Source organism: Leptonychotes weddellii, chromosome 7 (genome assembly GCF_054177405.1).
Source record: "Leptonychotes weddellii isolate Sample4059 chromosome 7, ASM5417740v2, whole genome shotgun sequence".
In the NCBI taxonomy this organism is placed as follows: Eukaryota; Metazoa; Chordata; class Mammalia; order Carnivora; family Phocidae; genus Leptonychotes; species Leptonychotes weddellii.
This window is the reverse complement of record NC_138375.1, coordinates 116856177-116870840: the sequence shown is the minus strand read 5'-3', so window position 1 is coordinate 116870840 and position 14664 is coordinate 116856177. Positions and strand designations below refer to the sequence as shown.

At 48.9% G+C, this 14664-nt stretch overlaps 1 protein-coding gene across 2 annotated transcripts in view; it reads left to right on the top strand.

Moving 5' to 3' along the window:
- Window positions 1-12631, top strand: part of SLC22A5 (solute carrier family 22 member 5) — a 78089-nt gene extending 65458 nt beyond the window's left edge. The window contains exons 6-12 of one of the 2 annotated variants that reach the window (XM_081827083.1): window positions 1130-1256; window positions 3171-3271; window positions 4951-5165; window positions 6626-6808; window positions 8041-8176; window positions 8506-8613; window positions 12615-12631. In XM_081827083.1, coding sequence (XP_081683209.1) covers window positions 1130-1256; window positions 3171-3271; window positions 4951-5165; window positions 6626-6808; window positions 8041-8176; window positions 8506-8593 — 850 coding nt within the window. In that variant the 3' untranslated portion in view covers window positions 8594-8613; window positions 12615-12631. Of the gene's footprint in view, window positions 1-1129; window positions 1257-3170; window positions 3272-4950; window positions 5166-6625; window positions 6809-8040; window positions 8177-8505; window positions 9890-12614 lie in introns of those variants that run through there. The other variant, XM_081827082.1, reaches the window with a different exon arrangement.
- Window positions 12632-14664: the final 2033 nt, after the last annotated feature.

Genomic DNA, 14664 nt, shown 5'->3' with positions numbered 1-14664 from the left:
CCAGCGGGTGTCTTCTGTTCGGCCTTCACTAGGGGGGGCAGCAGCAAGCCGCAGAGCCGTACCCGGGCTTCCAGAGCCTGGAAGTAGAAATTCTTTGTAAGTCATTTCGGAACGCTTTCTCCACACTCAGAAGAGCCGAAAAGAAAACAGCACGAAATCCCCAGACATCAGCAGACTTGTTCTCAGGCCTGTGCTGGGCCGATCAACGTGCAGGGAGAGGAAGAAGTAGCAGCTGAGAGCTGATGGCGTTTAGCCTGACCTTCAGGAAGCTATGGGACTGACAAGACAGCTTAGGCCCCGGTTCTGGTTGTGTGTTCCTGAGGCCCCAGGCCACAGGTGCTGAGAGAAGAGGGAGAGCACTGGAAGTGAGAGTCCTCTGGCTAGCTTCACAGAGGAAGCCAGGTTCCACATGGGCCTCCAAGATAGAGGAGTTAGGCAGGCAGAGAGGAGGCCTTCCTTACCAAGAGAGGGAACACAGCAGAGGGGCTGAGGTGGGAATCACACCTTGCAGGTGGGGTTGTTGAAATCACAGCTCCCCTCAGAGCTGAGAGCATTTCAGAGCATAATGGGAGAGGACACAGAGCACAGCATGGGTCCTGGTCATGACCAAAGGGCAGGGGCCATCGAGTGAAGTAGAAAATAAAGATCCACAAAGTCTCTAAGTCCCAGGGGCTTTGATAAACATATGTAGGGGGTCTGACAAGTCACTTGGGTGGATCCGGGATCGGGGAGTGAGGAAAAACTACAGGCTAAGAGGCCAGTGCAGAAGCTTCTGTGGATGCTGGGGCCAAGCAGGAGAGTACAGTGGGGCAAGAGAAAGGGCTGGCCTCCACCCACCGCAGAAGCCAGGCGTCAGGAGCCCAGCTTGTGCCTGTCTCTTCAGAGTCCAGCAGGTGGCACCACCGCTCTTCAGAAATGGAGGTGGCCAGCCTGAAGAGGAATCCCAACCTGGTGTGCAGGCCCCTCTAAATTTTGTGCACTCCAGGGTACTCAGAAACTCACACGTTGGATCATTAGTGGGTATGGTGTGAACCATCTCTTTGTTTGGACATTCCCCAAACCCATGTTTGGTTCTAAAACCCCATTTCCCACCTCCACATAGGCTACACCTGGCTCCTTGTACTTCCAGGTTCATCCCTGAGTCCCCCCGATGGCTCATCTCTCAGGGACGACTTAAAGAGGCAGAGGTGATCATCCGCAACGCTGCCAAAATGAACGGGATTGTTGCACCCTCAACTATCTTCGAGTCAAGTGAGGTAAGCACTGCAAGGGAGCTGGTGGGAGGGTCTCAGTGACCATGATTTTAGGACAGCACCATGCAGGAGCCCAGCCCTCTCCCTGCCCGAGCCCCAGCTGCCCCCGAGCAGGCCCTGTTAAAATTCACAAGTTGGGAAGAAGGCACCAACTGTCTAACTCTTTCACCTTTCCCGTGGGTTTTAAGTTGTCATACTTTATGTAATTCTTTTTTTTTTTTTTTTAAGATTTTATTTATTTGAGAGAGAAGGAACAAGAGACAGAGAGCACGAGAGGGAGGAGGGTCAGAGGGAGGAGCAGACTCCCTGCCGAGCAGGGAGCCCGATGCGGGACTCGATCCCGGGACTCCAGGATCATGACCTGAGCCGAAGGCAGTCGCTTAACCAACTGGGCGCCACCCAGGCGCCCTATGTAATTCTTTTCTAGGCAATCTTATTATAGTTTAACAATTAATTTGAATAACACTCTTTCTGAGTAATAGGCCTTTCGTGAAGTTGGCATTGTGGGAAATCACTGTTTCTTATGTCTTATGTAGTTTCTCATCTTAAAGAAATATAGTACATAAAATATGAAGCAGAAATAGATTTGGGGTTAGAAATGTTCAGTCTCCTTCCACTCACCAATCGTTAATCATTGCATATGCTCTTGGAGCCAGGTCCTTCTTGATATCTGCCCCTTCCCCCACCCCACGCCTCTTGCAAACCCTGTTCTCATGCACCATGAGTAATTTCCTGGCTCTGCCTGATTCCTGGGTCTTGCTTCTCCTTCCTGTTCCCTCTCCCTCCACCCGCTACAGGAGGCAGTTTTCCTTAGTCTCCTGACTACCACAGGAGGTTAGAAGTTGTAATTGCTGGCTGATGGGCCTTTGGAATGTGTCTCTGATCTGATGGGAAGACAAGGGACCGGCTGTGAGAACGGCCACCAGCCGTCGTACTGAAGTATGTGTGCAGAAGGAACATGAGAGATGCTTGGGACTCGGGATGCAGACCCAGGGCTTAGGAGAGGGAGCCCAGTTACTAGAGGCATCAGAGAAGCTGTGGCTTGGGCCCTGCTGGCCTCATAGTTAAGTGCTGGCTCGGCAACAGCTCCCACTCAGCATGTCCTGGAAGGGGCTTTAAAGCACAGACATCAGGGTGAGGAGGAGGTAGCAGGGAGGGCTTTTAAGTGTGGTGGCCTTGGTGGCTTTTCAGTGAGGGGTTAGTCTGGGTGAACCCAGAACCCCACTGGCGTCTTTGAGGAAATGAGGCTATTTCAGGGACTCCATTAAGTCAAAAGTTGACCTCCTGTTGAACTGCTAACTCGAGAAAAACAAACTCTAAAGCTGGGTTTGCTTAAGAAAGCAACATCAGTGTGTTTAGACGTGTGGTTTATTAATGTTCTTGGCTGTGCCAAATTTCATAGGAAGTTACTCTGGGTGAAGCTGAGGTCAATTTTCCTGTTTTTCTATCTGAAATTTTTTTCCTTGGAAGTAGACCAGTAACTACATGGTATGAGGACTCAAAACATTAATTCTTTTAAAATATCAGATCAATAAACTACACAGCCAGTTTCTCTCTCTGACCCAGAGGGCAGGGAGCCAGCCTTGGGAAGGAAGGCTCAGAGGCCTCCCTGGAATGTGGACACTGATGGAGGCTGGAGGTGGGGCCGGGAGGGCTGTCGGCTTGGGCCTGGATCCACCTTGGCTGCCTCCCCTGAGGGACTGGTCACCTACTTTTCCTCCTTATTCTCGTTCACTAATGGGTCATTGACATGTCCTGGGGAAGCCTTCCGCAGCTCAAGATACACTCACCGTACTTTTCTTTTCAAGAAAGAAACAAAACACTCGCCAACTCGGAGACGCAGGGTTTCGGGTATATTATGGGATCCCCGAGTCTCCAACCTCTCCCTCCCATGCCCTTGTCATATCGTTCGTGCAGCTGCAAGACCTGAGTTCTGAGAAGCAGCCGTCCCACAGCATTCTGGATCTGCTCCGAACCCGGAATATCCGAATGGTCACTGTCATGTCCATAATTCTGTGGTGCGTAAGTGAGACCTACCTGAAGCTTCCAGACAAAGCATCTGGCAGTGGCTGCCAGGCCTCTCCTTTGCAGATGTGTCTCAGACCAAAACTGAGAGCGTGTGTCATCAAAAAGTAGAAAGGATCTTCCCTGCAGTGAAAGAAGTGGGCATATCATAATCTGAGCTAGTTGGAATCTCAGAAAAGGAGTATGAAATCTGTTGGATTTGGGGGAAGCTATGGAGTCTTTGGGGAATCCTTCCAGGTCCCGAGGCAGATCCTTGGTCACTGTGGGCCCTAGTTTGTTTCTGTCCCCTGTTCCTCAGACAGTGACTGAAGAAGACAGGGAGGCCTTTAAGAAGGATCTAAGTGAAGCCATTATGTCCTTTCCATTACAGAGACTGCTAAGTACTGTCTGGAAATGTGGAAGCAGGACATCCTCCCTCTGGGATGTTCACAGACTGTCCTGGAGGCAGGGCCATGGCCTAGATGTCCTCCTCAGGCTCCTTCTAATGAGGCATTTTGCCAAGTGTGTCAGGAGGACGCTTGTGAGTTACCAGAGAGAGGGGACAGAGCCTAGTGCCTCAGTAGCATCTGCTCAGTGGCCAGACCCTTGGGATTCTACAAGAATACCTGAGCCTGCTGGGTGACAAAAGCAGATTTCATCTCCGAGTCCTTATTACTAGAGTCATCCAGCTTTGGGGCAGCCAGCTCTTTGGCTCACCGGGGGGTACTGTGAGTCACCCATTTCCAAGGAATGGCCCAGGATCCCTCCGGGCAGTGCACCACCCTTGCGTTGCCCTCAGACAGGAACAGCATCCAGCCTGCACCACAGACTGGCAAGCCTGCGATGAGTCACCTGTTCTGTGGTTCACCCAGGTGCTCCTCCAGCTCTGGATTCCCCAGGGACTCCTGGACATTCCCTTTCCCCTGATGGTACCAGCTGTGGTTTCAATGTGCAGATGAACTCAAAGCCTTCTAATCCATAAAGGTCTGGTTTGCCAAAGAGGGCTGGTCATCAGCAGAGAGAATGCCTGCTAGGGACAGGGTCCAAGCCTGGGACGCCGGGAAGCATGCAGATGAGAGATGACATGTCCCCACCATTGGGAGCCCCTCCTCTTCTTCACGAGTACAGTGGGGTTGGGGTCCGCCGCCTCTGTCCAGCCTCCTCCTGGCTGGTTGCCACAGACCGAAGGTCTGCTGGGGGGTCTTTCTTCAAATGTTTGACCTAATTACTGTTCCTTATTTTATCCTATGCCTCCAGTCCTGTCACACTCCACTCGATACCGGCCTCTGCGCTCATTCCCTCCCTCCTTCTGCAGTTGCTGGATTTGGGGAGGGTCAGAGGGTAGGGAAGTAGCTTTTGTAGGTGCTTCAGTTAGGGTTTTTAAAGCCAGAAGGCAGGTTGGAGGCTGTTACTGGGCTTGCGGGGTGGTTTTCAACAAAGTAAATCTGTCTGAACTATATAAGCCTTTTTGCTGGGACACTGTGTTGGGAATGCTCTGGTACTGCTCTGGCCCAGAGTTAACATGGGGTTGGGAGGAAATTCTCTTTTGTCCCAAGAAGACTCGGGGTTAAATCTGCTCTCCTCCCGGTAAGGATAGTTTTGAATTTCCTGCAGTAATTGTATTTTAAAAGTTGTTCCGGTTGGGAGGCACAGGGCTGCCGCTTCTCCAGCTTCTCCCTGTGCTCTCTTTCAGGATGACCATATCAGTGGGCTATTTCGGGCTCTCCCTCGACACTCCGAACTTGCACGGGGACATCTACGTGAACTGCTTCCTTTTGGCAGTGGTTGAGGTCCCTGCGTACGTGCTGGCCTGGTTGCTGCTGCAGCGCCTGCCCCGGCGCTATTCCATGGCCACGGCCCTCTTCCTGGGCGGCAGCGTTCTCCTCTCCGTGCAGCTGGTGCCCCCAGGTAGGCACGCTGTGCATCTGCGGCCTGGGGCTTTCGCGAGCTCCTCATCCTCTACCAGGCCGTCTCCCCCAATTCATAAAGAAAATAAAATCATGCTATGACAGCTCACTTGCATATCTGCATCCCTCACCCCCCAAAAATAAATAAAATAATCAAGAGAACGTGTCTCCTGGGACCAGACACAGGTCATGGTCAGGGCTTTGGGGGAGTGGTGAGAGCAACCATATAGGGCTGGTGGTTAATGTTACTCTCTGCCCAAGTTAATGAGTGTGTACGTGTTTTTCTCTGCAGGGTAAGGGGGAAGAAAGAGAGCCAAAGCCATGGCATTTTAACCTGGCCCTACTTTAGTCATGTATATATTCAGCGAGTAGCTCCAGAGTGCCTCTCTGGGCTAGGCACTGTGCTTGGGGCATGAAGTAATGACGCAGAAGTAAACAAGTCGGGCAGAACCCCAGGCCCTCCTGGAGCTCACACTCTAGTTGAGAAGACAACAGACAAGTAAATAAAATGCTTAATATGGTGCAGACTGGGTCACCTTTTATCATACCAGTAAAGGAAGTTTATATAGAGCGGTCACGGACAGTGGCCCTGAAGAGGGGGCAGCGGAGCAGAAACATAGATGAAATAAGGGGGAAAGCCACGAAAGGTCTCCAAGTAGAACGTTTCAGGCCGAAGAAACAGCAGAAGCAGAGAGCCTGAGGAGGGCATACCTCTGGCGTGTCTGAGGAGGAAGAGGGAGCGGGAAGAGATGAAGGAAGGGAGAAGGGAGGGGCTGGGAACAGCATGGTTCTCACAGGCCACAGATGGGTGGGAGGTGGCCCTTTTCCACAATTCATAGGACAGCGGGTGGACCCTCCTATTCCATCATGGTGCCCAGAGCTGTCGTACACATGGGTTTGGGGTTGATCGTGTGTGGGCCCCTGAGCCTGGCAGCACTGTGCCTGGGAACAGCCCCCACTGCAGCCTGGCAGCGGAGTCCATCAGGGTACACACAGAGAGGTTCACCCCAGAGCAGGGCAGCTCGGAGGATCGTTCCTGGGGATCTGCTGGCCTATGACTTGTTGAGGTCTGAGTAGAGGGAAACTCCCATTCATCCACAGGTCCTTCATTAATTCCACAGTGCATGCAGAGTGCGGTTCTGGGGTGCCACCTGACCCCTTGACAGGCATGTCTTTAATGACTTGGGGCGTGGAGCAGCTTTACTTGGGCTGTTGAGGGCTCACCTTGGTGGTCTGTAGGCTGAGGAGAAGGATGTGTCCTCACATAGCTGCGGGTCCCAGCCTCCTCTCAGTAATCAACTTGGAGGGACATCTTGGCTACAGCCACTTATCCCACAGTAGGACATCAGAGAAACTGTCCCCCACATCCCAGAAAGGAGAAAGTATGTTTGCTTCGGGCACCCCCTGGTAGCAGCGTAGCGTGAGTTGGTGCCTTCTACTCTCTTCCCTTTTCCTCTCCAGATTTGTATTACTTGGCCACCGTCCTGGTGATGTTGGGCAAGTTTGGAGTCACTGCTGCCTTTTCCATGGTGTACGTGTACACGGCTGAGCTGTACCCCACCGTGGTGAGAAACATGGGCGTGGGGGTCAGCTCCACCGCGTCCCGCCTGGGCAGCATCCTGTCTCCCTACTTCGTTTACCTCGGTGAGTGTTGGGGGCTGAGGGCACATAGGAGGGTGAGGTGCAAGCACTGAAGGCCCTTACTGTGAGCCATGGGGGCCTGTTACCAGCAAAGCCGGCACCCACAGCAAACGGGACCCGTCTGGGACCAAATCTGTGCCTGGAGAGGCATGTGTCCAGGCACACTGTGGAGGACGCACTCACTTGGACGTGGAACACAACTTACAGACCAGCTGGAAATCGATGAGATAAGCAAGCAGAGAGTTGTGTTTCTGTTTTAGCCATCCCAGGCCTTCCATCAGAGGATTTGGTTTCTTTATCCTAAGAAACTGCATGGTGGTATCGGGAGCCCATGTACTTAATTGGAGAAATTTCTTCTTGGAATCAGAGTATAAAAGGAACACGGAGGGAAAGATGGCTATTCAAGAGGTCTGATGGGCTGAGGATTATTGTCATTTGGAGCACTTTGGTTTTATACTGTGTATAAATCTACCTTGTGCCATTTTTTTTTGGAGATTTTATTTATTTATTTATTTATTAGTGAGAGAGGGCAAGAGTGCAAAGCAGGGGGAGTGGCAGGCAGAGGGAGAGGGAGAAGCAGACTCCCTGCTGAGCAGGGAACCCGACGCGGGGCTCGATCCCAGGATCCTTGGATCATGACCTGAGCCGAAGGCAGATGCTTAACAGACTGAGCCACCCAAGCACCCCTGCCTTGTGCCATTTTTATTCTTACTTGAAATTGTTTCCTTGTGGCAGCTGATGTTCCTGGCACGTCCCTCGCCAGCACATCTTTGGGGTAGGCTGGCAGCCACGTTGAGAGTACCCAGAGTGTGTTGTGAACATATTACATGGATCTGACAAGCAGAAACACCATATCTGGCCTAGAGGCAAATTGAGCAGGTTGTGACCCAGCTGGAGAGGTGGAGGAGTTATTCCTGTCCCTGGATGAGAACCTTGAGTTCCGTGGAAACCCAGCATTGGGAAATAGGAATAGCAATCACGGCTCAGCCCCATCCCCCCCAGTCTGCACCCCTTCCCTGCACCGTGAGGCGCTGCCTGACCTCTGGGCACCTCTGTGCCAGGTCTGTTCTGAGACCTGTCCTGGTGCCAGAGTCCAGTCTGGCAGCTCGGACTGTGGGAGAAGCCAAGGCCTAGGAGGCACGCGGTCTCTTTAGAGTCCTGGGAGCACGGAGGGAGGGAGGGAGACCAAGTCTGACTGCTTCCCTGGCGGGGTGGTTCTGTCTACTTTGCCATAGGTGCCTACGACCGCTTCCTGCCCTACATTCTCATGGGGAGTCTGACCATCCTGACAGCCATTCTCACCTTGTTCCTCCCAGAGAGCTTCAGCACTCCCCTCCCGGACACCATTGACCAGATGCTAAGGGTCAAAGGGTAAGGTCGCTCTGGGTCGCAGTGTTGACGCCCGGGGTCTGGGCCTGGCTGAGGATTCCCCACAAACTCACAGACATCGGTCAGGAATGGCAAGGTGCTTACAGACTGTCCCGTCTGGTCTGACGCAGGCCACCATGTCAGGGTGAACCTCACAACCACTACACCTGCTCTCGGGTGGGAGAGACCAGGAGAAGCCTTTCAGAATCTGCTCCAAGATGTTTTTTCCCCTTAGTGAGATAACCTCAGGTCTGGGTTTTGTTTGTCTGTTTAGAGACTGGTAGACATCTTTAAAGATTTGTTACTAACATTGGTGTTGCTTGTTTTTATAGCATAAAATACAGGCAAACTCCAGGCCACACAAGGATGTTAAGAGACGATGAAGAAAGCTCCACAGTCCTTAAAAGCACAGCCTTATAACACAACCTCCAGTGGGTGAGGTGAGGAGGGAAGACTGTCCTGTCAAGAAGCACTTGTGTAGACACTGAGTCCTTCAGCGGGGGGTGGGGAGGGGGGGTCTCTGCTGTTCATTATGTTGCCCCTGTGTCTGACTTGCTCCTGGCTGGACAGCCGGACTCGGGCCGCCTCTACTCCTGGAACACAACCTTCCCTCCAGACCGACAACTTGAGATACACCCTGACGTACGGACTTGGTGAACGGTGGATGGGCGCTTCCTAAGAAGTTAACTGTTCACCAGGACCTGTGGGGCCTGGAAGAATAGGAGAGGCACCTGCTAAACTTACATGTTAATTTCAGACCTCCTGAGAAGACTGGAGGTCTCAGCTCCCACCTAACCTCCTCCTGTTTCCCTCTCGTGGTGCACTTTAGAGGAAAAGACAGAATTGCACAGGGAATGTGATTTCTCACCCTTTCTTAGTCACAGGGCACATTAACTGGGATTGTTGCTTCCCCAGGCAGGAGAGCACAGATCTGTGGAAACCTAAAGGTAATTACTGTGGAGGGAACCGAGCAGATTCAGAACAAGGGCAAGTGCATTGATTTGTGAGCTCTTGGACCACTCAGTGTGACTACTGGGTAGACTTGTTTACATCTGATCCAAGCACTGGGCTTGTTCAGGCCCAAACAGATGCATCACCAAGTCTCCTCTTCTCGTTTTCCACCGTGGTGTAAATCCCATCATCTAGCTACTGTGGTTTCTGATGTATGGCTCGAAGGAAGTCTGTCAGTGAGAAAGGGAGACAAGCAAACTCATCTCTTTTCTCAAAACTATAACATAGAATTTATTGTGTTTTGTTTGTTTGTTTGTTATGTCTTTTTCTGCTTAAGTTATTTGCCCTTCAGAATAGATTTAGGAAGGGCTGGTTCCCAGCCTCCTGGTCTGTGTCTTTGTGTTTTTGTGTTTTTCAACCCAGGATCCCTCTGGCGAAGGTGTGCAGTTGCTGTTCGTGCAAGGCCTTATCAGCCTTAGCCGCTAGCACCTTCTCTGAGTGCCAACAATGCCGTCATTGTCTGTGCTTCTTTTGTGATACCTAATCGTGGGGAAAACATTACAGAGAAGAAAGTCAAATTGTGTTCACAGTCGCGTCACGTCAGGAGATATTTTGTGTTCGGTGTAACTGTCTTTTATGATTATGTTACCATGGTACTCCTAAAGCATATGCCTCACCAGGATAAAAACCGTATTTTGTGAAAGCTCCTGAAGTGCCTTGGGAAATGAAGATGTTTTAATAAATAAAATGATTTTTTAAATAATAGCAACTGCCTACCACCTTTATTTCCACAATTTGGTGAGTCAGGCCGCACCATCGCCTGACTTTGGTCTGTGTCAGCTTGGGCTACTTCTAGCCGTGATTGGTGCTTAGTGCCTAAGGCTCAGATTTAATCCCCGTGTGCTAGAAACCTTCGCTCTGTGAATCGACTATGGACAGAGCCAGCCTTCTTACACAAGTGTCTTAGCCTGGGTTCCCCCGAAAGCAGGGCCTCAGGCCAGCGCTTCTGTGCAGGTAGGTAGTATATTTGGGAACAGGATTCCAGGGAGCAGGAATAAGGATGGGGGGGGCAGGAGAGAGGGAGACCCAACCCGAGGATGCGCTATCAGTGCTGTGGGCACTGCTCCAGCCAGCCAGAACCTCCGAGGAGCCTCATGAAATGTATCTCAACACTGATCTGCCTCATGGGTAAAAGGGGAAGCATTTATATGTTGTCCCCGCCTTCCCTATCCATCAAAGGCAGCCCCACAGGCGTCCGCTCCCCACATTTCCAGGTTGCCCCTGTGTGAGTTCCGAGCCAGGTCTTCCCTCTGGGTAGAAAGCAGGAGGTGCTCTATCGCAGACCCGAGGTGAGGCCCTGTCAGGTTGCGCATCAGGGAACATGGTCAAAGCTTGTGTGAACTGGGTCACTGCAGCAGCGGCTGGAGTAAGTGGTGGGACTGGGAAGACTGTGGTTTGGACACAGTCCACAATAGATATATATATAAAATGTGCCACAGGGCGATTTGAGGTAGAACGTACAGATGGACCCGGGTAAACAGCTCCAGTGTTGGACAGATAAGTCAAAAGGCCTGTTGCATAATATAACACGCAGCATCTAACTCAGGTGGGAAGGAAGGAAGCTCATCTTCTGTAACCCTGTTGGCTTCTCCACTCTCCTCCAACCTGGTTCTGTGCCAGGTTCCTGATTAACTGCCTTCACGGTGACTCCAGAATATAAATTACCATCCTGCCTGCCCTTTCTCCTGTTGCATGAATGAACAGTTTCTGAGTTTTCTCTCTTATTCTCAGTGCTACTGATGCCAATCATTTGTGGCCTTCTGGGGGCCAAAATCATAACTACCTGAACACTGAGAGCTCTTCTTTCGGCAAGGCAATAGCCCATGTCACTGCTTCTGGGGCTGAGCCAAGTACCTGAAAACCCATGCCCTCTGTCTGGACCTGCTGGGCCTGTTTCTAGCAGAGCCATGGCTTTGGGAAGACTAACCAAGTTATCCTGACCAGGGATCTCCTCTCAGGGAGAGAGGGGTGAATAACCTGTAGTCACAGGGGTCACTTGTGCTCAGTTAATACCCTTCAGAATTAGAAACCAGGCTACCCACAGAAATACAAAGGGCAAAGCAAATGAAGTGAAGGAACAATTCAGATTTAAAAAATATTAAGTGTTCTGCCACAGATAAAGATGAAAGCAAGAGTATAACCTCTGATCTTTTCCTTTTCCTGGCAACTAGTTCCTCTCTCCCTCAGAGTTCTCTGAACACTCTCATGAATTTCCAGAAGGGCTGGTATTTGCCAAAGAGAATTATTCTACTTAACACCTAGTTTAAGTGATGGTGAATGAGTTGGGCGGAGAGCCCTGTTTTCTGTCAAGTAGTAAGTCGCCCAACAAATCTTTCCCCTGGGTGTTTTATCATCTAATTGCTTTTCCTAAAGGGCTTTTAGGCTGACAGAGGCTGGAAGCAACACAATATTAGCAATACCTTATGTTGTGTGTGCCATTGCTGTACAAGTAATTTGGAAAAATACAGGCCTATCTTGTTTTATTGCACTTCACTTTGTTGTGCTTTTTACCAATTGAAGGTTCAAGATGTTAGCGGAGGAAGTCATGGAGGATGTGGTGCATCATGTGGTGCAAAGAGCAAGAGAACTAGACTTAGGCGTGGAACCCGAAGGTGTGACTCAATCACTCCCAACTCATGGTAGAACTTGAATGGATGAGGAGCTGCTTCCTGTGGACGAGTAGAGAACGTGGTTTCTCAAGACAGAAGCTACTCCTGGTGGAGAGGCTGTGACAATTGTTGAAATGACAACAAAAGGATTTAGAATAGGATTTAAACTTAGTTGATTAAACAGCAGCAGAGTTTGAGAGGATTGACTCTAATTTCAAAAGACGTTCTACTGTGGGCGAAATGATATCAAATAGCCTCACATGCTACAGAGAGAGAATATGAGAAGGAAGAGGCATTCAATGCGGCAGACTTCATTGTTTCCTATTTTAAGAAATTGCCACAGCCCCCCAGCCTACGGCAACCTCCACACTGATCAACATCTGTCATCAATAGCAAAAAGATTGCCACTGGCTGAAAGCTCAAAGGATGTTTAGCATTTTTTAGTGACAAAGTGTTTTTAAATTAAGGTGTATACGTTGGTTTTTTTTACATATAATTCTATTGCACACTTAATAGACTATAGTGTAAACATAACTTTTTTTAAAGATTGTATTTATTTATTTGACAGAGAGCGATAACAAGAGAGAGAGTACAAGCAGGGGGAGTGGCAGGCAGAGGCAGAGGGAGAAGCATACTCCCTGCCGAGCAGGGAGCCCGACGCGGGGCTCGATCCCAGGACCCTGGGATCATGACCTGAGCCGAAGGCAGATGCTTAACCAACTGAGCCACCCAGGTGCCCCTAAACATAACTTTTATATGCACCAAGAAACCAAAAAGTTCATTTGACTTGCTTTTTTTGTGTGATATTTGCTTTATTGCAGGGGTCTGGACCGAACCTGCAGTATCTCCAATGTATGCCTATTCCCGTGTTTGCTCGTTTGATCCTTATACAAATCCTATGAGATTGATAGATGATGCCCAGGATGACAAAGTCAGAGGTTCCTCAGCAGAAGGCGCATGTCTTCCTGGAGTCTCAGAAGGACCCACCCTGGAAGGTCTCACCTTGGGAGGAAGGGGTTTAACTCAAGAACGGTTGTGCAAGAAGTTGCCAGAGACACTGGAACATCATCTTTCTGATGGGCCAGCCAGGGGGCAGCAGTCAGGCACCTGACACAGAAGAAGTCTCACATGAGAAACTCTTCTCATGACTGTGTAGAGGTGTGGGCATAGACTGTACACATCAAGGACAGGTGCTAAGTGCATGCAGGGGTATGAGTATTTCACAGAGCCAGTCTCCTGAGGAGATCTGAAATATTTAATTATCATGTAACCTTCGATCAGTTTTGAAAATTCCAAATGTCCTCATAGAACGACACTCCCTTATACCAATCAAATGAGTATTAAAAAAGTACAAACCTATAAAATGTTTTCACCAACATCAATCAAACAAGCAAGCAGCATGATGTAAAACATACACTTTAAAAATTGGTGAGGGGCGCCTAGGTGGCTCAGTTGTTAAGCGTCTGCCTTCAGCTCAGGTCATCTGGGATCGAGTCCCACATCGGGCTTCTTGCTCGGCAGGGAGTCTGTTTCTCCCTCTACCTGCTGCTCCCCCTGCTTGTACTCACTCTCTCTCTCCCTCCCTCTTTCTCTCTGTCAAATAAATAAATAAAATCTTGAAAAAATTAAAAATAAAAATTGGTGAAAGGAAAGAGAAGATTCTAACACTGTATTTAGAACATTCTATGTATATTCTAGCAATGTAATACAACCTAATAACTCCTAAACTCCTTAGCCATAATAAAAAGTCATCAATATCTGGAACAATCTCCCTAATACTCCCAAATCTGGGTGACAGCAGACTAGATGAAGGCTTCTATTTACTTCCCTCTTCAAAGATTTTTGGAAACTACTATAGAAAACAAATACATGAAATGGAGAAAAAGGACAATGGGGCTAATCACTGAAAGAAGTGAGACCTGTCCTATAAGAAATGTTCAAGGGAGTCCTTCAGGCTGAAATGAAAGGATACTAGACAGCAACCCAACTCCGCATGAAGGAATAAAGCACATGGATAAAGGGAACAACCTAAATAAATATGAAAGAATTAATGAAAGTGAGGAAATTACTGCCAACCTTACAGAAATAATAAGGATTATAAGAGAACACTATAAACAATTGTGTGCCAACAAATTAGACAACCTAGAAGAACTGGACAAATTCCTAGAAACACAACAATTACCAAAACTGACTCAGGAAGAAACAGAAAATCGGAACAGACTTAAGTAGAGAGATTGAATTAATAATCAAACACCTCCCAAAAAAGAAAAGCCCAGAACCAGATGACTACACTGGTGAATTCTACCAAACATTTAAAGAAGAATTAATACCAGTCTGTCTAAATTCTTTACACAAATAAAAGAGGAGAAAACACTTCCTGACTCATTCTGTGAGGCCAGCATTACCCTGAGACCAAATCCAGACAAAGACATCAAAAGGAAACCATAGATCAATATCTCTTATAAACATAGATGTGAAGTATTCCATAAAATACTAGCAACCCAAATCCAGGAGCATACTGAGAGGATTATATATTGTGACCTAGCAGGATTTATCCCAGGAACACAAATGTAGTTCAGTTTGAAAATATTAAAAATGTAATACAACACATGAATCGAATGAGTTTAAATACAGATTCTATCAATTGATGCAGAAAATCATTTGACAATATTCAACACATTCTCATGATAAAAAACATTCAGTGAACTAGAAATAGAAGGGAACTTCCTCAACATGATAAATGACATCTATGAAAACACCACAGCTAACATTATACTCAATGTTGAAACTGAAACTCACTCCCTAAGATCAGTAACAAGACAAGGATACCACTTGCCACTTCTGGGACTATGCTGGAAGTTCTGGCCATAG